A 21,936-nucleotide genomic window follows, 5' to 3' on the forward strand; every position below is an offset into this window, starting at 1 on the left:
TGACCATTTTTAAAAGAGATACTCAGTCGACGTTCCTCCCGTGTCCCTGAAGCTCTCCACGAGTTCTCAAAATTGAGAGCTAACGGTTCCAATTCCTCCAGCCTGCCTCGGGTGAGAGTCAGCTGGCCTGCAACTCTGAACACATCTTGATTATTTGAGCCATCCATCACCAGGGTCTCCCTCTGCCTGCCTGGCACCACGCCCTCCGCCACCCGGGATTCCAGTTCACAGATGACTCCCGCTCCGGGCCCGGGGTTAGGAGAAGAGTGAACATTTCAGCATTTATTCTTTGGTCGCTGCGCTCCCTCTTGGCCCTCCATCCTGACGTAGCAACGGAAGCCGACTTCTCCTCTGAGGTCTGTGCTTGCCGAGTTCGGGGCGGGCACGGCAGCAGCGGGGAATGCAGGGGCCGCTCCACGGCATTTGGAAGCTGCGGCCACCTGCCCCGACTCGAGCGCAGTGTCTGGAAGTGGCACGTTTTTTGAGCCTCCAATAAGCTCCATGCTCAATAAGCCAAATGCTCAGATTCTGTGGCTACCTGACTTTGGAATGGATGCCTCTGGAAGGGGAGCCCGTGTGTAACCTCAGTCAAGAGGTCCTCATCGTCTTCCTCCCTTTTCCCACTTTTCTCAGCACCCTCCAGGCCATTAACGAAAGTACCACGCCTGATTATTTACCCCTGAGCCTAAGGGTTTCACATCACACTGCAGTTATAAATCGCTAGTAAAATGGGACGTTGTGGTTGCTTACGTCATTTTATTAAATAAAGACGATGTTGCCTCTGTTAGGAGAGGAATTTGCTCCCAGAGCAAGGAAGTCTGCAGGGCATGTGACGACAGCCTCACGGACCACGGCAGGGCCTGGAAAGCATGGAGACTTAAAATATGGATATTTCTGAGTCTTTTGAATATTTTCTTCTTCTTTTTCTCTTTATAACCCACCTCAGAATATAAAAGACATAATAGATGTTTTAATTTTTACATCTTTCCGACTGGGAAAATGTCCAGAATAAGATCCAAACAAAACAAATTAAATAATTTTGTGCACGCAATTATAGAACAGAAGCAACACTCTTCTAAAACAGGCAATCAAAATACAAAACAGTGTTTTATTTGACAATAAACCTTGTGTTTGGCACTGCAGTCTCCAACCTAGTAAATCTATAAAAAATGTTACTGTCTGTTTCCCCATCTCACAAGTATTGAATAATAAAGAACTCCACAAATTTTTATTTGAGATTTTTTTTTTTTAAGCCTCAAAAACAATACTGTTTGTGTGATAAGGCTGGAGGAACTTAACATAATAGAATTGCTTTCCTTTAGAACTGAAATGGGGAAGATCAAAAGTAGACCATTTCTTCAATTGCTTTAATGCTTTTCTTATTGAAGCTGGAGAGAATATAGTCTTTCCTTGAGAAGCTGCTTCAGTATTAGCTTTGCCTTTTCAGTGTTTCAGCAGGAAACACAATGCATTTTTGAATCCTTTCTTTTATCTAACAGCTTTCTCTTTAATATCAGCCTTCAGCGTGGGGTTGCGGGGGGGGCACAGGGAAGTAGGAGTGGTCTGGGCTTTGAAGCCAGGCATGCTTGGGGTCAGGTCTGTGTCTGCCCTCCCTAGCCTCCTGGGCCTCTCTGAGATTCAGCTTTCTCTTAAAGAGACGGGACTCAGGAGCCTGCCTCTCCAGGCTGGAGGACGTCGAGGAAAGTGCAAAGTGTGCCTGCCATGTGCCTGGCACGTAGTAGGTGCTCGTTTCACAGCGATAATCTCACTATCATGAAGACTCCCAGGGGTGCCCTCTACTCTCTGAGAAATAGCTCTCTTGAGGCTGCAGAACACCGTCGAGCCTGTGGAAACAAGAACTGGGGGAGACGATCATTGCCAGGTTTTATGCTTGGCCCAACTGTCCTGAGACCCGCGGGGTTTTCTCTCCCTTCCCCATCTCACACCCCTCTACTGTCCTGTGCACCGCCCTGCAGGACAAAATATTTGCATCCGGGTAAAATCATCTTTGTTACCTTGAAAAACAAAGAAACAAACAAACTCAATTGGTCAGCCTGCTGCCTGGGCAGATGAATGCAGCCCAAGGCGCAATTGTAGGTGGTGACGCTGAAGAGGTTTATGTGTCCATTGGCATCGTCTCCTTTGTCCCTGAAGGCAGTCTTCCCACGTGGCCGTCTTGCCCTGGGCATCTGCACACGTGTGACTTCTCCCGCCTGCAGATCAGGTCCGTGGGAAAATGGCCTTTATTGCTGCATCTTGGGAATGGGTCTGACTTGGGATTGGGAATGCCTTGATTCTTGTTTTTAAAAAAAGAAAAAGCTTTTGAGATACTGCATCCCTGGGAAGTACCGAGGCTTCATTTTTGAATCGTATCTGTAGGAAATATTACCATGGGCTTGTGTCTGCCTGGTCTCAGCGACCGTGTAGTGGGTATTACAAATGCCGGTGGGCTGAACTTTAGGAAAGGTCAGGACCCTCTTGAGCCAGGACCAGTTGGAAGGAATGCTGAGTTTTCACAGGAATCGGGAGAGCTGGTGACAGGGTTTTTTTTTTTATTAGGATGCTGACATTTTCCTGGAGCGGCAGAGCAGTGGAGACTTTCTGCAGGACAGCAACTCGGAAAGGAGCCCATCAGGGGCCACCTTCTGGGTTCCTGTGCTTACAGCTTATGTTGCCAGGCAGAGTCTGTGGATGAAAGATGGAGCTATTTAGGGAGTCTCAGTGTTAACATCTGGCAGCTATCATATCTCAAGATAATTTTTCTTACTAGGACAATAGGCAGGATTCACCAAAGTGGAAAAAAAAAAGGTATGCATTGAAATGAATACACGACATTACTCTTTGTTAAATTTGGAAAACAGAAAAATAACAAATACTTTAAGTGATAATTACTAAATTTTTTAGAAAGCAGCATGAAATTAGATAATTATAGAAACCAACGCATATGGAGACAATATAACCAAACATTTAAAAACTGTCAATTTTTTATAAATGTAATAATGCAGAAATTATCTAGAAAACCATTTATCAAGTGGCAGATTTGAATAATAGAAATTTCATTTTAGAAAGAAAAAAGAAAAGAATCCAAACATTCCATTTATCTTGACTTTAAAAAAGAGTGTCTCTGTATATTTCAGGAAGAGACATTGCTTAAGTGTTTTAAAAATTTCTCTTCCTATACATGCAAGTCCTAGAATGCTCCAAGAAAAGCTCCCCCCTCCCACCTTTAACTGCTTTAAAATGATATGCCATCCTGGGCATGGCTTCTCTCTGTGAAATGATGTACTTGGTCAAGAAGGTGGGATGTGTTCTGTCCTCCCCCAGCTCTAGATTTGTCTGGTTATAGAAATCCTATGCTGACTCATGGCCCAGATCCATCCCCCACTAATTATTAAAGGAAATGGGACCTACTTTTGCCGTCTGAGTGCAGAGGTGCCCCTCACCCACTCCCACCAGAGAGGGGAGAGGGCCCTAGGGGTGCAGGCAAGGGTGTTCCTTTCATGGGTCCTAAGACATTCCTGTCCAGTCACACCAATACACAGCCCTCTGGAAGCAGAGTGATGAGATTTCCCCCCTGCCAAATACCTCCTTTTTATTTATTTAATTTATTTTTAAATTGAGGCATAGTTGATTATGTTCGTTTCAGGGGTATTTGCATTTAAAAAATCTTACAGTAACATTTCCTAGGGTTTACTTCTATTTTCTAGCTCTAGCTGGAGCAATGCATTAAAATTAATGCCAGCCCCAGCGTAAAGGTACCTCAGTAACAAACCTGCTTCATTTAGATGCTCTGTATCAGAATTTCTGAATACTAATGAATGTTTCTATTTTAGGTTTGCACAACACTACAATATTGATAAAGATGCTGCAGTGGATTATAAGGTTTTCTTGAAGAACCTCAGTTCAAACAATGACTTGAACCTTAAATATAATATGGGAAGTCAAGGTCAGTATTTTTAAAGCACACAGCTAAAGATTTCAATATCCTTTGGCGTGGTAATTCCTTGTCTATGACTCTGTCCTGAGGAAGTGCTTTAAAACATGGAAAATGCGTTATCCACCAAGACAGGCATGGTATCCTTATTTGTAAGATGACATTAATGTCTGGCAACAGGGAAGGGGTTACGTGAGTCACAGCTTATCCACATGGTAAACTGTGCAGCCACAGGCAATGATCTTCACAAAGTTATAACTTGGCAGAATGTATGTGGGATATCAGTAAATGATTAGAAAGGAACTCTGAACCATGGATTGTCTTTTAAGTGGTACATCTCTGGGTATTTGATTCTTTCTGCTACCTCTGTATTTTCAAAAATTACTGATAGTGAACATGTAGCTACTCTTTTAATGATGGGACAGATCTTGATACAAAAGGGGAAATGGTTGAGTAGTCAATGTGGTTGTACCAGACAATTAAAGCCAGGCTCACGTAGGCATACAGCCTTGAGAAGGAAAAGCTTCCCTCGTGCTGGTGGAAGTCCCAGCCTCTGGAACGTAGTGCCTGGGGTTGCACAGCTGTGCAGAGAGCAGGGGTCCGGCTCCTCCAGGCTAGACACACGAAGCAAGCAGCAGCTCCCTTCCCGGCTCTGGGCTGTCTGAAGAAGCAGTCTTCTTGCCTCAGGGGTTTGCCACGTGGGACCGGCCCATTCTAGATGGGCCGTCACTGTCTGGGACCAGCACAAGTGATTGCAGCAAATATGCATGGACTACCTTCTCTGATTCCCTGATCTGCCTGACTAGCAAGCTTAAAAAAACACGATAAATTCTCAGATTTCAGCCCAGTTTCACTAACCGAGATAGCGTATAGCAGACCCCAGGACTCTTACTTTTCAAAGCCTTACTAGTTTGGGGAATTACTAGACAGTATGACCTGCCAAGGACCCTATCATCCTTTACATTGTGTTAGCTCACCTGCAAGTCACTGTACTAATAGGCCCTTCACTGAGAACAAAGCCAAGTAAAATACTCTTGACTTTAAGAAGTATGTGTGTGTGTATGTGTGTGTTTGTAGGTATATGTACGTATATATATATGTTAATAGGACTAGTCCTGTTAATATTTTAATAAGATGGATAAGATAAAGCATGTCACATAAAACAATCTTTAAAAACATCTCTTTACTGTGCTCTGTGTAGTTACTTTATAAACCTTAACTTTCAGTTTACTTTTCTCAACGGCTTTGTGAGGTGGATATTATTATCCCATATCTTAAGAGGAGAAAACTTGGACTCAAGGGTGTTAAATGAATTTCCCGAAGTGACATAGCTAGTTTGTGGTAGAGTCAAGATTTGAGCTGTTAAGCTCCAACTCTTTGCAGTGTCTGACTCTTTGTGACCCTGTGGACTATACGGTCCATGGATTCTCCAGCCCTGAATCCTGGAGTGGATAGCCATTCCCTTCTCCAGGGGATCGTCCCAACCCAGGGATAGAACCCAGGTCTCCCGCATTGCAGGCGGATTCTTTACCAGCTGAGCCACCAGGGAAGCCCAAGAATACTGGAGTGGGTAGCCTATCCCTTTTCCAGCAGATCTTCCTGACCCAGAAATCAAACTGGTGTCTCCGGCATTGCAGGCGGATTCTTTACCATCTAGCTACCAGGGAACCACTCAGTTCCAAAACAAACTATTTAAATGCCTACAAGAGAAAAACCAAGTGTCATGGAGTTCATGGGAGGAAGAAGGATGTCTGATTAAGGGGGCACTTTTGCAGGACTGGGGTTCACAGGATGCGTGTGACGAACACCAGGGGAGTGAGTGCTCTGAGCTAAGGGCCCTCGGGGGTAACTTGTTTGGCAGAAGCCTGGGGCTGTGCACACTTAGCTCAAGTGGGATAGGAGGCGGGATCTAGCCTGATAACAGAGCATGTTCGTCACCAGTAGGTTTATGTACCTAACTTGGTAATCATAGTAATCGACCTCACCTACAGAGTGTTTGTTCAGGGCCAGCCACCAACCTGGATATGCTTCTGTGCTGGGTCTTTTCGTATTTCCTGCAGCCCTGGAAGGCAGGCACTGATGTGGATGAATAACAAGTTGAAATAAACAACCAAACCATTCCTACCACCCAGGAATAACCACTATCAGCATTATTCCTGGCATCTGTCCATACCTCAATATGGAAAGGAGAGACAGCTTTCTAATCCTAGTAATGTTATACATCTTTGAATAAAGCTTCTGTTCCACTTTTCAGATTTATTTCGATGATATAAACTATCCCTTTGTCGAATGGTTTTGCTCTTCTCTATTGAATACATTCTCTTGAAGTGCTTTATTCTCTTTGTCTTCTTCCTCTGCATACATAAGGATCATCTTAGGTCTTTTAGCTACCTCTGTAATTTGATTTTCACTAAGAACCATGTTGCTATGTCTACTTTATTTATTGGATAATGTTGTTTCCTTTGGTCTACCATATTGTTTTCCTCTCTCACTGTTTTATTATCTTGTTATTGAACTCTTATTTTAATGAATTTGTGTTCTTATCAAAATGTTCTGTAAGTAATCCTGTACTTGAATTATGTTTTCTTCCAAGGTGGGATCCTTGATTTTTCGCATTATATTCCTCTCCTTCTTTCTCTATCCACCAGCCCCTTCCCCTAACTTTTTTCCTATAGAGTTTGTGTCAAAAGAAATTTGGATTGATTGAGCATATTTATTCCATTATACTAATACATCTTCAGCTAATCCCAGATAATACAGTAATTCACATGAAGGGCTTCCCTGGTGGCCCAGGGGACAATGCAGGAGACACAGGTTCAATCCTTGGGTTGGGAAGATCCCCTGGAGGAGGAAATGGCAACCCATTCCAGTATTCTTGTATGAGAGGTCCCATGGACAGAGAAGCCTGCCTGGCTACAGTCCAGCAGACTGCAAAACTGTCGGACATGACTTAATGGCTAAATAACAACAAAAAACAACTCACGTGAATTCCAAGAACTTTAAGCAGCATTTTCTGAATTCTTCTCTCCTTTGTTATTGCTGTCATATATCATACTTTACATACACTATAAACACAGGCAAACTGCAGCTAGGTCAAAAAGGGGGAAAAAAAGCAAAACCAAAAGACTCCTCTGAAACCCAGGGTACATTTCTCAGCTTCTGCTGTTCTGCTGAGATTTCCTGTCTGTTCATTCATTAGTAGTATATTGTCCTTCATATTCTCAAACACTGTTACTTTAACATTTTAAAATACTTTAAATTTTTTTATCTGGTAATTTCAACATCTAGATCATTTCATGATCTAGATCATTACTGATTTCCTTTTAAAAAATGTGGATCACAGTGTCCTGTGGTTTTTTGTTTGTTTTTTGTCTGTGTCTAGTAATTTTGGAAATTATCCTAGATATAGTAAATTTTGCCTTGTAGAGACTTATGAATTCTATTATGTTCCTCTGAAGAACTTAAGTTTTTGTTTTAGTAGCCAGTTTACCTTAGTAAAAGACTAAACTCTGTCTTCCCTGAGGGGGTTAACATGTGAAATATTTGTTCTGCTGTTTCGGCCTTCACTGGGCATCTCGTTTTCTGCTTTGCACATCTGTAGTTTCTGGTGTTAGCCAGAGATTTTGGCAGGTTTTATTCATAGGCTTTGGAAATCCTCTCCTATCCCTTTTTCCTTTATTTTTGTGCTTTCCCTTCTTACTTTCCAGTCACTGTGATAGTCCTGAATTCTCTTTTTTTAATTCCTAAAATCAGAAAGATCCTGGATTTATATCCAAAGTCTAGCCACTTAGCATAATGTTCCAGCCAAGGCCTGCCCTCAGGCAAAAGGCCAAGGAAACAAGAAACTCAACGAGTTATTTTTCCATTTCTCCAAGTGTTGACTCCAGTTTATGTCATTTGCTTTCCAGTACCTTCAAAGAGTCTTTTGTATATATTTTGGCCAAAGTTTGTCACTGTTGTCTGCTGGGAGGGTTGCTTCAGTATGAGCCCATCCACTATGACCAGAAGCAAAACTTTCTGGCTGCCCATATTAAGTTTCTCCTTGCTTCAGTTTATCACAGTGAAAATTTTGGGGGGAAAATCGGAAGGGGGCAGTACAAATGCATAGTTAAAATTTTATGTTAAATGTATTTATAAATTTATTAATTTATATTTTATATAAACTATATAGAAGTTATATTTATAGCTATAAAACTATTTTAAATTTATTTTTTTGCTTTGCTAATGTTTACCCTTTTTCCTTTTGCTTATTTTTATGAAGTATTGTAAGAAAGGTGTCTCCAGTTCATACATTTACAGTGACCCACTCTGTACATAGAACAATATTTATTTTCTATTAATTTTTCATATTCCTGGATTTGCTGCTTTTGTTTTTAATAAGCCATCATCATCTTGCTTATCAAAAACGCCATCCACCTGAGCAGACGAGGAAAGGACACTGGGGTGTGAGTTCCTTTTGCTGCACCTTTGACGTACACAGCTGCCCACTGAAGTTGTTTTGCATTTCCTCTCCACTCCATTTCAAATCAGCCAGAATCCTTCATAGGAATTTTTGGGAAAATCAGGAGGGGGCAGGAATTATTAAGCTGCAGAGAAGAGGGAAAGCTGGTCTGACCATGATGAGAGAGGAGCCGCTGAACGTGGCACGACTCAATTTGCCAGCCACCTTTTGTGGCGTCTAGAGCTGCTCCGCCCGCTTCCCGCATACTGTCCTGCGTGTAGAAAAGTCTCCCACCATGGGTTGCTGCAGATGGATGAGCTTCCTGCTGGGGGAGCCCCGTTAGAGTAGCAGCAGCCCCCCAGGGCGGAGCGAACACAGGAAGAGGCATCGGAAGGCAAGGGGGAGACCCCCCTCCCCGAGGGGGAGCCGCCTGGCTCCCCGCCCCTCAGCGAGTGAGGCCCTTGCAGCTTCTGGGTTCAGAGAGCCCACGTTTCAAGCAGAGTCCTGGAACCACAGAGCTCCAGACTGTGTTCTAAAGGACTGGCTTTGTATTTTATCGTGTAGCCACAGGGATCCACTAGAGGAGACTTCCTTTTTTTCCTTTACTCTTCTTCTCTTTTTTCCGTTCTTTCCCTTTTTGTGTATGTGTGTGAGGTAGAAAATGGAATTCCAGATGACTAGCAGTTTGTTAACTGCAGCTGAGTAGTTATAAGTGTGCTTAATTTGAGTGGAGCTTATTTGCAGACATTTTAGGAAATAAATCTGGGAAACCATTTGTGATTCTCTGCAGTCGACTTTGAGAAAGAAAACGGCTATATCTTAGATTTATTTTATTCTCTTTTATTATAAAAGTAATACATGCTTGTCGCAAAAAGGCCAGAAAGCACAAAAACACAAAATCCCACTTCCCTATAATCCTACTGCTGTATTCTTTTGGTGTATTATCCTCCCAGGTCTTATTTCTGATGCATAGATGGATGGATGGATGGAACAGGAAAATACACAAAATAAGTGTTAAAGTAGAAATTAAATTATGATAAATTGTCTTTCCTGTCAATCATGAAACAGTTTCAAGGAAGATTTTTTGCATTCATGGTTTAGACAGGCCCTTTGTTTTTAATATCTGTGAACCATAATTTATAAAACCAGTCTTCTATTAGTGGCTATTAAGTTGTTCCATCGGAGAAGGCAATGGCACCCTACTCCAGTACTCTTGCCTGGAAAATCCCATGGATGGAGGAGCCTGGTAGGCTGCAGTCCATGGGGTCGCTAAGAGTCGGACACGATTGAGTCACTTCACTTTGATTTTTCACTTTCATGCATTGGAGAAGGAAATGGCAACCCACTCCAGTATTCTTGCCTGGAGAATCCCAGGGACGGGGGAGCCTGGTGGGCTGCTGTCTATGGGGTCGCACAGAGTCGGACACGACTGAAGTGACTTAGCAGCAGCAAGTTGTTCCATTTTCCCCCTTATAAACAGTACAGAACATATCCTTGCCCATATGCCTCTGTCCTATTTTTCCTCTAGTATAAGGTTCTAGAAGGGAATTTGAGAATATTCAAGTACCAGGTTTTCTGCATACAAATCAGAACTGATTTCTTTCTTTGTCATTTGCCTTAATCCCTGCCTATTTGACAAGTAGGAAAAAATTAACCGGTGTTAATTAGACCTTTTAAATTACGAATGAGTCTGAGCAGTTTTTCATACCTTGCTTGGCTTTTTAAAAGTCCTTTTTTAAAATGTCAATTACCTGTTTAAACCTTAGTCTATTGTGTGATGGGGATTTATGTTTATCTTACTGATTCATGAGAGCTACTCATATATTGTGGAAATTAAGTTGTATTTCTCACATATATTAACAATAGTTTTTCCCAGTCATTTTTCTTTCATTGTCACCTGTGTGTTCTTTAACCAAGTCAAAATTAAATATTTATGTTGTCAGGACTCTCCATTATTTACATGATTTCTGGCTCTGATGCATGCTCTGGAAAGGACTTCTCACACAGTGATTATGTATTATATGATATTCATCTTAATTTTCTTCTTCTAATTTTATGGTTTTATTAGTCTAGTTAGTGTACATTTGCTCTGTCTAGATTTACCCTAGATAAGATAGCAAGTAGATTAATTTTATTTTTTTCTAAGATGTCTAATAATTCTAATAGCACTCATTAAAATGTGTATGTTTTGGTTTATTTGAGTCTTAATCTTTATCATGCTGGTGATGATGAAAAGGAAGTACTTAATACTTGAATGTATGTTTGACAATCTTCATAAACTGTTCTTTTGTTTTAATAGAGGTCCTGTGGGAGAATCAACGAGTCAAAAGTTCCAAAAGAGAGGAACCCCCCAGTTCCGCTATATCTGACAATATCTGGAAAAACTACTCCTTGGATGAAATTGAGACAGCCTTTTGCCTAGAGGTAAGATTGTTTTTGTAGTGCCAGGGTTACCTAAACTGTGAACCAAGAAAGTAAACACCTCTGGAAAACCACCAGCCTAGACATTGTTTCTAAACTGTGTTTTGAACCCACCTCCATCTCCCGGAACAGTGAGACCTCCTCCAACAAAAATGCATGGATAATAATGACCATGATGAGAGACTGATTCTCAAGCACCTCCTTGGTGCCACTCACGCTCTATATCTAATAAGAAATATTTAGACCTATATACAGACATGATACAACTTTGCTGAGTAAAATAAAGGAAGGCCTGAATAGATGAAGAGGTCTTTTCTAGTTCTTGGACTGGAAGATTTAGTATTAACACACGGTCTCCCTACATCTGGGTGTGTATATTTATATGTGTACACAAATATACATATATATTTTTTGTTGTTCTGAAAAGTTACAATAGAGGGCTTATGCTGTCACATATATAATGTTTTACAAAGGTATAATAATTAATAAGACAATTTGGCAGTGGTGCAGCAGTGAACATTCAAATTGAATTAAAACGATAGTTGGTTAATGGACTGATATTGATACATGACTTTAGCATTCAACGTGCAACATTCCAGTAGAGTGTGATGGGGACAAGGGAGGAGAATATTCGGTAATTATTATTGAGATAATTCCCTAGACAGCCACCTGGGGAAAAAAGCTTGGAACCTTCCACTCTCCACACCAAAATAAATTCTATATGCATCAACTATTTAAGTTTAAAAATAAAAAATGTGAGTGAAAATTTTTAATCTTGAAATTTAGACTTTTAAGCATGAAGTAAAGCCCCAAAATCATTAAAGACAAAGATTGGTAAATTTGTCTTAAAATGAAAAAGCATTTGTACAGCAAAACTTTGCATAAACAAATGATAAACTTGGCAAAGCATGTGCCATATAACTGACAGATAAAGAATAACTGTTCCTAACATATGTAGAACTTTTTATAAATTATTAATTTAAAATTTTCAGTGGAAAATTGTCAATGAGAAAAAATTAACAAAAGCCAATATAGATTAAGGGCATTGGAGGAAGGGGCACATGAATATTCCATTGGTAGATTAGTAAAAACTTGTTTTCCTTGGTTGTTGTTAATGAATTTATTGTTTTCATGAAAACACGGTGATTCCGAAACACATGACCATTAGGAAAAGATGTAAGCAATTCTGAAAAGTATAAAGAAGGAAGTAATAAATTAAATCCACCACCCAGAAATAATCGAAGGCAACATTTGGTGAACATAATTCTAGGCCTGTCTTTATATATTAATAGAAGGATGGCTGCATCAGTGGGTGGGTGGGTGGATACACAGAAATAATTTTATAAGAAGAGAATCATGCTTCTCTTTACAAATAAGCCATATTTAATTTAAATTTCTTTGAGTTTACCAGAAGTGAAAAAAAAAATCATCATCATCAACCTCATAATTAACCCTTTTATGGGGCTGCCTTCTCATACCGCTCATGGGGTTTTCTCGGCAAGAATACTGGAGTGGTTTGCCATTCCCTCCTCTAGTGGACCATGTTTTGTCAGAAGTCTCCTCTGGGATCCATCCATCTTGGGTGGTCCTCTATGGCATGGCTCATAGCTTCATTGAGTTAGGCAAGTCCCTTCGCCGCAACAAGGCTGTGACACCACTCTAATGGCAGACAGTGAAGAGGGACTAAAGAGCCTCTTGATGAGGATGAAAGAGGAGAGTGAAAAAGCTGGCTTAAAACTCAGCATTCAAAAAACTAAGATCATGGCATCCAGTCCATCACTTCATGGCAAGAAGGGGAAAAAGTGGAAACAGTGACAGATTTTCTTTTTGGGGGCTCCAAAATCACTGCGGACAGTGACTGCAGCCATGAAATTAAAAGATGTGTGTTCCTTGAAAGGAAAGCTATGACAAAGCTAGACAGCATTTTAAAAAGTGGAAATATCACTTTGCCAACATGAGGTCCATCTAGTCAAAGCTGTGATTTTTCTAATAGTCATGTACAGATGTGAGTTGGACCATAAAGAAGGCTGAACTCTGAAAAATTGATGCTTTCAAGTTGTGATGCTGGAGAAGACTCTTAGAGTCCCCTGGGCAGCAAGGGGATCAAATCAGTTGATTTCTAAAGGAAATCAACCCTGACTGTTCATTGGAAGGGCTGCTGTTGAAGCTGAAGCTCCAATACTTTGGCTATCTGGTGAGAAGAGCCGACTCATTGGAAAAGATCCTGATGCTGGGACAGCTTGAAGGCAGGAGGAGAGGGGGATGACAGAGGATGAGATGGTTGGGTAACATCACTGACTTAATGGACATGAGTTTGAGCAAACTCTGGGAGATGTGATGGACAGGGAGGCCTGGCACGCTGCAGACCACGGGGTCGCAAAGAGTCGGACACAACTTAGCGACTGAATAGCAACAACAAATGGGGCTGCCTCTGTGCCTGCTAGTGTCATAAGCGTCCCTTGGGTTTTCAGGCCTCGCGGCAACTCTGGAAGCTAGGTGCCGTTATCATCCTGGCTTCAAGCTGAGGAGACTGAAGCTTGAGGAGGTTTAATGACCTGCCCATGTTACTCTGCCAAAGAGTCTCGGGCCCACTCTGTACCCCAGGCCCTCTTCATGATGCAGCCCTCAAGTGAAGCCAAAGATATTTCTGGACTTTGGATATTTCTTTGCCACAAGAGATATTAGGTCCCAAGAGGGACTTTGAGGCAAGAAAAAAAGATTAAGAAAGCCGTGAAGAGTTGGAGAAATGACCGTGTTTTGAAGGATGTCTCAATTACAGACAGTAAGTGCTGGCTCTGCTGTGAAACTCCTCGAGACTGGCCCTTCATGTGTTTCTTCCACACTCTGTCCCATCTCACAATTTTCTGCTGTTTGTCTTTTGTTCTGAGAGTTTGTAATATTTATATTCTGTCCTATTACCATAATTCCCCCTTCACCTTCATTTTATATTTACATGTATTCAGTACATATCGCTCTATTCCAGTGTCCCCCCTTGCTTATCCCTTTCAGAGTACTTTATTTTGATTTATTCTTGGGTTGGCTGGATTTCATTGTCAAGTAATTCCCTCAAGAAAGGCTCATGGGTGCTTTATTCCCTCTGTTTTTTTTTTATACTATCTCCCTTCTGTTTTTTTTTTTTTTTTTTTATTAGAACAACTTGGCTGGATATAATTCTTCCACAATTCTTTCTTTTACTCAAAATGTTGTTTTTCTACATTGTCTTCTGGCGCTGGGTGTTCTTGAGAAGAACCCTGAGGTCAATGGATTTTTTTTTCCCCTTCTTGTAGATAATTTTTTTTTTTTCTACCATGATGCCTAAAGTATTTTTTCTTGATCCTTGAAATTAAAAAGCAAAACTAAGCTCTCTTGGCATGGAGCATTTTGTCGGCTTCCTGAAACACAGTATATTCTTTTGATGAATGAAGATTCAGTTCTTCATTCCAGGAAAAATTTCCCTGTGTCGTGTCACGAATCCCTCCTCCCTCCATCCTTCCTCCCCACTCCTGTCTTCCTTGCAGATTTCTTTCTTTCCTTCAGTGGTCTCCCCACTTATCCTTTACATTGGGCCATCTTTGTCTATCCTTGGTGATAACCATCCTCTCTTAGGATGCCATCATCTTTATTTTTCCTCTGCTTTCATTGAGATTCTGTCAAGCCATTCTGGCTTTTTTGGCTTGTGAGATCTTAGTTCCCCAACCAGAGGCTGAACTCAGGGCCCTGGCAGTGAAAGTGCTGATCCCTAACCACTGGACCACCAGGGAATTCCCAAGCCTTTCCTTTACCATTAATTTCAGCCTTGTCTGTTATTCTTGCTGTACCTAATTTGTTATTAGTTCCTTAGTAACATTTTTGTTTTCTATTTTTTTCATTGTTTTATCATCTTCAAGCTTTTATTTTAATGAATTTATATTCTTACTTAGCTCCTTTTTATCGTATGAAAGCTTTGCTGGTGATATATGTATATATTTTGCTAATGTGTTTTCTTACCGATTGGGTTGTGTTCTGCTTGATGTTTGTTTGTTTCTTTTCTGTAGAGTGTTTGCACAGTTGCAAAACCATTTATTTTCATCCCATTTGTGCTTAGCTTGAGATGCACTCATATTGTGGTTGTAGCCGTATTTTCATTTTCATTGCTGCACATTTTCCATTAGCTACATATACACAAATTATAGACTGTCCTATGCTTGGACATTTGGGTTGCTTCCGGTTTTGTGCTAATCCACATGATGCCACTGTAAGTGGTTGCCTACATATCTTCTGGTGTGTATATGAAAAAGTTTCTGGTGTGTGTGTGCAGAGGGAATTACACCCAGGCATTCCTTGCTAGGTTGTAGGGAACACATCCTCATCTTTCATTGGCAGTGTCCAATTCAGAATGCCAATTCACACTCACACTGGGAGCACATGAGAATTCCTATTGTCCCATGTACTCACCAACACTTGAAGTCATTAGTTTTTTATATTTTTATAAGTATGATGATATTTAAATGGCATTTCAGCAATAATTTAATTTTATTTCTCTTTTTACTGATGTGTCAAACAACTTTTTATACTTTACAACCTTTCTTCAGAACATTTTTGGTAAAACTATATCCATTTTTAACAAATATTTATTGAGTGCCTGTGTGCATGCGTGCCTGCTAAGTCGCTTTAGTCATGTCTGACTCTTTGCAACCTGTTGGACTGCAGCCCACCTGGCTCCTCTGTCCATGGGATTCTCCAGGTAAGAATGCTGGAGTGGGTTGCTATGCCTTCCTCCGGGGAATCTTCCCAACCCAGGGGTCAAACTGGCATCTCTTACGTCTCCTGCATTGACAGGCAGGTTCTTTACCATTAGCGTCACCTGGGAAGCTCCTGTTGAGTGCCTACCACTTGCCAAATTGTGATTCATTTTAGATCATTATTGGTGAACAAAACAGACACAACCTTGGCTTTCATGGAGATTGCATGACCATATATCAGGGAGAGAGATGTTAAGCAAATACACATTTACAAATATCATTTTCTTAGGGTGGTGTGACAAAAGAGGACAGGATGTCATGAGAGAGAGTAATGAGGCGTCTCATTTCAATTGGGGATCAGGGGAACACTTATAAAAAACACTTGTAAAAAAACGAAATAAATGTACCTTTTGTTTGTCTGTCAATACTGTGATGGTTGCCTTGTGTTGTTTCAAAGTATAGTGCAGATACACACTAGTTCTTATGGGAGAAGTTTCATGACATGTTGTTAAATGAAAAAAAAATTTGTTAAAACTGAAAGTGTGGTATGGTCCCATTGTTGTAAAACTGTAATATACTCTTAAGTGATCATGTTGCAGTTTTTGGAACACCATATGAAAACCTGTGGGTTGTGAGACTTCCGGGTATCTTTATGGCCTTGTTTATACTTTGCTGGATTGCTTGCATTTTTTCTTTTGTTTCATTATGAACAGTAACGATGAAAATTCCAAAAAAAGTTCTACGTGTGGCAAAGACATGACTTCTGTTTCACTCCTAGGCTTTTTTCCCCTAAGTGCTCTTGATTTTGTCAAAACACTTTCCTAGGAAAAAAATCATATTGGAAACTGAATGTCATTAAGATATCAAAATTGGATTTCATTAATCCAATAAATATACCGAGACCAGACTCTACGTCTGGCTTTGGCTTCTTTCCACAAGTCTTCTCCCAGGCAGCCCCCTCTCCCTGAGAGAGAGATGGGTACAATTTAGCCACATTTTGGGTTAATTTTATGCAACTTTCTAAGGAGCTTAGGCCCTGGGAGTCTCTAGATTCTTTTAAAGATTTCCGCCTTAGATTTCTGATATTCCTGTGCACCCTGAGGAAGTCTTAATGAATGTGCTTCTTCGTTTAGTGGATAGAGATCCTTGTATGTATGTTTCCATGTTGCAGCAGCTTTTTAAAAAAATTTTTTTAAAAATTTCTTTTTGGCCACGCCACATGGCATGTGGGATCTTAATTCCCAGACCAGGGATCAAGAAATACAGCTTTTAAAGACATCACCTTCTACACCAAGTTGGTGGTTCTTTTGTTTATCTTCTTATCACAGTTAGCAGGAAAAAGTGAATTCAGACAAAGTGGAGAGGGTTGGAAATATTGAAGAATATTGTTATTACTCAATAATAAACAGCAGGAAAACCTTTGGAAATAAAACCAATCTTCACAGCATTTTTATGAGTCATATCAAAATCAGTGGTTAACCTACTTTACTGCATTTTAGAAGTCCCATAAGCAAAGCTCATTCACCCTGATTCTTTGTAATTCCCCATGAAAAAAAAAAAGGATAATTAAAGAAATGTCCAATGTGTACAATGTTTATGAAATTCTTATATTAACAATTTCCCTTACAGTAAAAGCAACTTCTATTTTTAATAAGATGCTACCAGCTTTTTGTTTGATTGACCTGACTTAATCAGGAGCAGCCTAGCATGGGCTCACAGTAAGGATGGCTTGCAAGTATATTAAGAAAGATGTATCAAACTGGCAGATCCACCAAGTATTTTTAGCTCTGAAATTTGAGTTAGAGCTATTATATGTGCTGTTTTTCCCCAAGAAACTTGTCTGCCTTGACAGTTGAGTAGCTGTGGCTGGGGATACTGTTTTGTAGTAAGCTCATCAATTAAACATTTGAAGTTCAGTACATGCCATAGTAACCTTTTTGATCAGTTTTGGGAAGGAAAATGTGAAGAGGTTTTGGTGAAAATAAAGTGGTTGGATGGCTCTGTGCCACTGATTTCTGTGAATGCCGCACTCTAATTTTAATTCACCGCAGCTTTCCAAGTGCTATGAAAAGGTTGAAAAGGCCCTGAGTGCAGGGGACCCCTGCAAAAGTGGATATGTATCTTTGAATTACCTAAAGATTGTCCTCGACACCTTTGTGTACCGATTACCAAGAAGAATTTTCATCCAGTTAATGAAAAGGTAAGAGTCCCATTGTTTCCTTGACATTTCCCACCCCCCCCCACCCAGACGTCAATCGTGAGAATAAGGAACAGCTTCATTTATATTTTATTAATGTTTTAGACTTTTTTTGCCACTGAAAATTTCAAACACATTCAAAAGTAAAGAGAATAATGCAGTGAACCCGCAAATGCGCCCACCACCCATCTCAAACATTCCACTCCTGGCCAATCATTTCATCCCTACCCCGGCCCACCTCTCCTCTATCGCAGATATTTTTGAAGCAAATACCAGACATCATATTTCATTAAAAAGATCTTACTATGTCTCTCGATAAGAACTCTTGCAAGAAACATGGTGCAAATACTGTTTCACACTTTATAATAGAATTATCAGTAATATTAATAAACATCCAGGTTGGATTCAGATTTAACTGATTGTCTCCCATTTTCTTTTATAACTAATTTGAGTAAAGATCCAGGTCACATCTGTACGTTGCAATTGATTGATCTGCCACAGTTTGTTTTTAATCTATAGGGACCCTCTCCATTTGTTTATTTTTTTCCTCCTTAAGATGCATTCATAAAATAGGTCTGGATTGCTTGTTATGTGGAGTTTCTTAGAATCTGAACCTGACTGATTGCAACCCACAGTGGCATGTAACCTGCTCTCCCGTCTCCCTCCCGCCACCCCCTGCCCCTGCATTGGTGGATACACGGATCCAGGTACAATTCTGGGGGCGAGAATGCTTCGCAGGTGGCAGCAAGCATGCATGCACTGCTTATCTTTCTTGCTGTGATGTCAGCAGCTGTGTTGATCATTCCTGTGCCCATCAGATCACTGGGGATCGTGAAGTGGTGACACTGTGTGTGTCTCATGTCTCCTTTTCTCACCTGGAGTGCTTCTGTGATGAGAGCTTCCCCCTCCCACCATTTGGTAACTAGGACACAGTGTGAGAGAGGCAGGAACTCCTTGGTTCTTTCCCTTCGCTTACTGCTTTTCAAAATAATGAACTGTGTTCCCAGCATCCTCTAGCAGTGAGCAATAAGTGATTCTTCTTAAAAAAATATGATTATGAACTCATGAGTGTTGACATATTTGGTGTGTTTCAATTTATTACAGTTATTATTCCCCTCGATGCTCAGCTTGCCGTTTCTTGGCCAGGGGAGCCTTTTCGTGTTGGCTCCCGAGTCCTGCTTTGTGACCCTCGTAAGTCCTTGGGTAGCACTTCTTGATGTCACGGAACGCCGCAGGCGCTTCTGGGACATCTCTTGCCCACACCTGGAGTCAGCCGTTTCTCCCAGGACCCCTGTTTCCTTTCAGTTGGAAGTGGTATATATAGACCAACCTCTGGGTGAGGAATACTGTCTTTGGTTTACCCAGCTTTCTGTCCAGGTAACTAGAAATCCTTTTCTCCAGGGATGTAGGATTGAGGCTGATGGAAGCTTGTCCTGCAAAACTCTGAATCGTTGGAGGACACCTCGGGGTTATCTGGAAAGGAGAGGCATGAGAGACAGAGAAGGATAAAAGAGTACCGATCTAGACCACGGCGCTTCCTTCCCTTCTCAGCACCCTGTGTGTCACCGTCACTCAAGTCTTTAGGTTCCTTTTAGTTTTGCATGCATTTTTTGTTTAATCAGTCAGCCATCACGCAATTCCTGAGCACTTGCTATCTACCAGGTTCTGTGGTCAACACTAGGAACTCGCTGGGGACTAAAAAAGCCATGATCCCTGCCCTTGAAGAGCTTTACCTGCTGGAGGGGAGACCGATGTCAACAAACATACATGGAATGAAATAAAATGTGCAGTGTGATGAAGGCTCTAGGGCTTCCCTGATAGCTCAGTTGGTCAAGAATCTGCCAGCAATGCAGGAGACCCCGGTTTGATTCCTGGGTTGGGAAGATCCACTGGAGAAGGGATAGGCTACCCACTCCAGAGTTCTTCGGCTTCCCTGGTGGCTCAGCTGGTAAAGAATCCATCCACAATGCGGGAGACCTGGGTTCAATCCCTGGGTTAGGAAGATCTCCTGGAGAAGGGAAGGGCTACCCACTCCAGCATTCTGGCCTGAAAAATCCCATGGACTGTGCAGTCCATGGGGTTGCAGAGTCAGACACGACTGAGCGAGGTATATGAAGGCTGTGGAGAGGTTGGTAAGGACATAACGGAGAATGACGGGAACTCAGACCATTCTAGGGTGGCCTGGAGGGGCATCTCCGAACGAGTGAGGTCAGGGAGAGCAGCCCAGGGCGGAGCCTCCTGGGCGGGGCCAAGGCCCTGTTGGGGGGCTGCCGCAGGAACCCTGTTCTGGGGACTCGCAGAAGCCAGTGCCTGGAGTCGAGTTGACAAGAGAGCAAGAGGGCGGAGACGGAGGCAGGGAGGGCCGGCAGGGACTGGGGGTTGTGGAGAGTGAGGGGGTCGCAGACAGGCTTTGTGGGGGGGTTCCACCTAGAGACCCCATCTTCAGGCACACGGCTTCCTCCTTGTCCAGCACCTTCTCTCTTCAGGATGTATTTCTAAAAGTCGGATTCATCCACAGAGTGTGAATGCTTTCCCGAATTTTTATAAGAATTGCCAAGAATTGTTGTTTTCTGGGAAGATAGCAGCGACTTGCATTGCTGTCAACGCGGTGTGAGGGTTCCGGTTTCATATTCTTTTCAGTGCTGAATATTAACATTGTATTAAAATATTGATGACCTAAGAGGTATAAAACAGTAGCCCCCTTATTGCTTTAATTTATGTCTCTTGGAGGGATTGTTGAGGTTGGACGTTCCATGAGCCCAGGATGCTCTTCAGGTCCTAATTGGTCAATGGCCCCACGAATGGTTTTTCAAGTCATTTTCATCACCTTTTTGTTTAATAATTTTTTATAATTATTTCATTATTCACAGAGAACCCTTTTCTGTCGTGGGTGCTGCAGCTGATTTCCCAGCTTGCTCTTTCCCTTTCATCATGATTCCTCGTTGTTTAGAAGTTTACATTTTGACATAATCAAACGCATTAATCTTTGTCGTTTGCAGTGTCTTCTGTTGCTTCTATCAGTTACCATTCTTACCCAGGCTTGATAAAAGCTCTTTTCTACCCTTCTTGTTTTTCTGTTTCCTTGAAAACAAAACGCTTCAATCCCTCCCAACTGAAATATTTTTTTCCAAACATAATTTATTTACCACCACCACTTTTTATGTAATCCTTTCCCTCCCGTGGTTTTTAATGTCCACTTTGTGCCATTAACTCTATCCATAATTTGGTTTAATGTGTGTTTCTGTATGCTCTCCCGGCAGTCTATAGAGTTCTCTTGTACCAGGACATTTCTGTCCACGGTTCTGTCTACAGAGCCGCCCGACAGCCCTCATATTTTCTGCTGAGCCTGGGGAGGGAATGCGGAGGTACCTGCTGTCACACCTTCTTTGTCTCTCCTCTGTTTCTTGAGTTTACATAGTGACTGTTGAAGGACTTACCCTGATTACGTCTCCTTCTAAGCCAAGAAGGGAGAATCCGCCGGCTTCTGCCATGAAACCAGTGGCCTCCGAAGAGTGAATGAGAGAAGGAACTAGCGTCCTGGGCAGCTGGCACTGGCGTGGCCCCTGCGGGGGGCGCTGACCTCTGCCTTCCTGTGCTGTCCTCCCAGGCCCCCGAGAAGGTGGGACCATCGGGGCACCTGGTTTTGCTAGAGGGACTCTTTAATCCCCCTCAGTGTTTGTATTCTGAGCATCACAGGAAGCCATGGGTCGTCTTCTAAATGTAGACTTAGTCTGTTTGTTAACATACCAGGACGTGCCCATGATTGTGCTGGACATATTCTGTACGACTGTTGTGTTTAAACAATGATTTAAGAGTTCATTAAGAGACCTGTCCATGACTGTTGACAGCTCTATTCATAATCACCCCAAACTGGAACCAGCCCAAGGTACCTCAGCCAGTGATTGGATCAGCAAGCTGGTTTACATCCACACGATAGACTATTTCTCAGCAACAAGAAGGAAAGAACTGTTGATACCTACAACATGGATGACTCTCAGAGACGTTTTGCTCAGTGAAAGAACCCAGTCTCGAAGGTTCCTACCGTAGGATTCTAGTTATCCGATGGTGGGCGAAAGGAGACCGGCGGTTTCCAGGATGAGGGGTGGGGAGGGCCTGACTCCAGAGGGCCAGCAGGAGGGAGGCTGTGGAGGACGAGGCAGTCCTGGGTTCTGTGTGGGGCGATGGTCTCGTGAATCTACACGTGCAATAAATTCATGTAAAT

At 41.9% G+C, this 21,936-nt stretch overlaps 1 protein-coding gene across 1 annotated transcript in view; it reads left to right on the plus strand.

The window, feature by feature from the left end:
- The window catches only part of EFCAB6 (EF-hand calcium binding domain 6), a 245,902-nt gene that overhangs the window by 72,431 nt on the left and 151,535 nt on the right, over positions 1-21,936 (plus strand). Inside the window, exons 8-10 of the mRNA XM_061124022.1 lie at positions 3,834-3,946; positions 10,675-10,799; positions 17,569-17,717. Of these exons, the coding sequence (XP_060980005.1) occupies positions 3,834-3,946; positions 10,675-10,799; positions 17,569-17,717 (387 nt within the window). The remainder of the gene's footprint in view (positions 1-3,833; positions 3,947-10,674; positions 10,800-17,568; positions 17,718-21,936) is intronic.

Source organism: Dama dama, chromosome 22, assembly GCF_033118175.1.
Source record: "Dama dama isolate Ldn47 chromosome 22, ASM3311817v1, whole genome shotgun sequence".
NCBI classification, from domain to species: domain Eukaryota; kingdom Metazoa; phylum Chordata; class Mammalia; order Artiodactyla; family Cervidae; genus Dama; species Dama dama.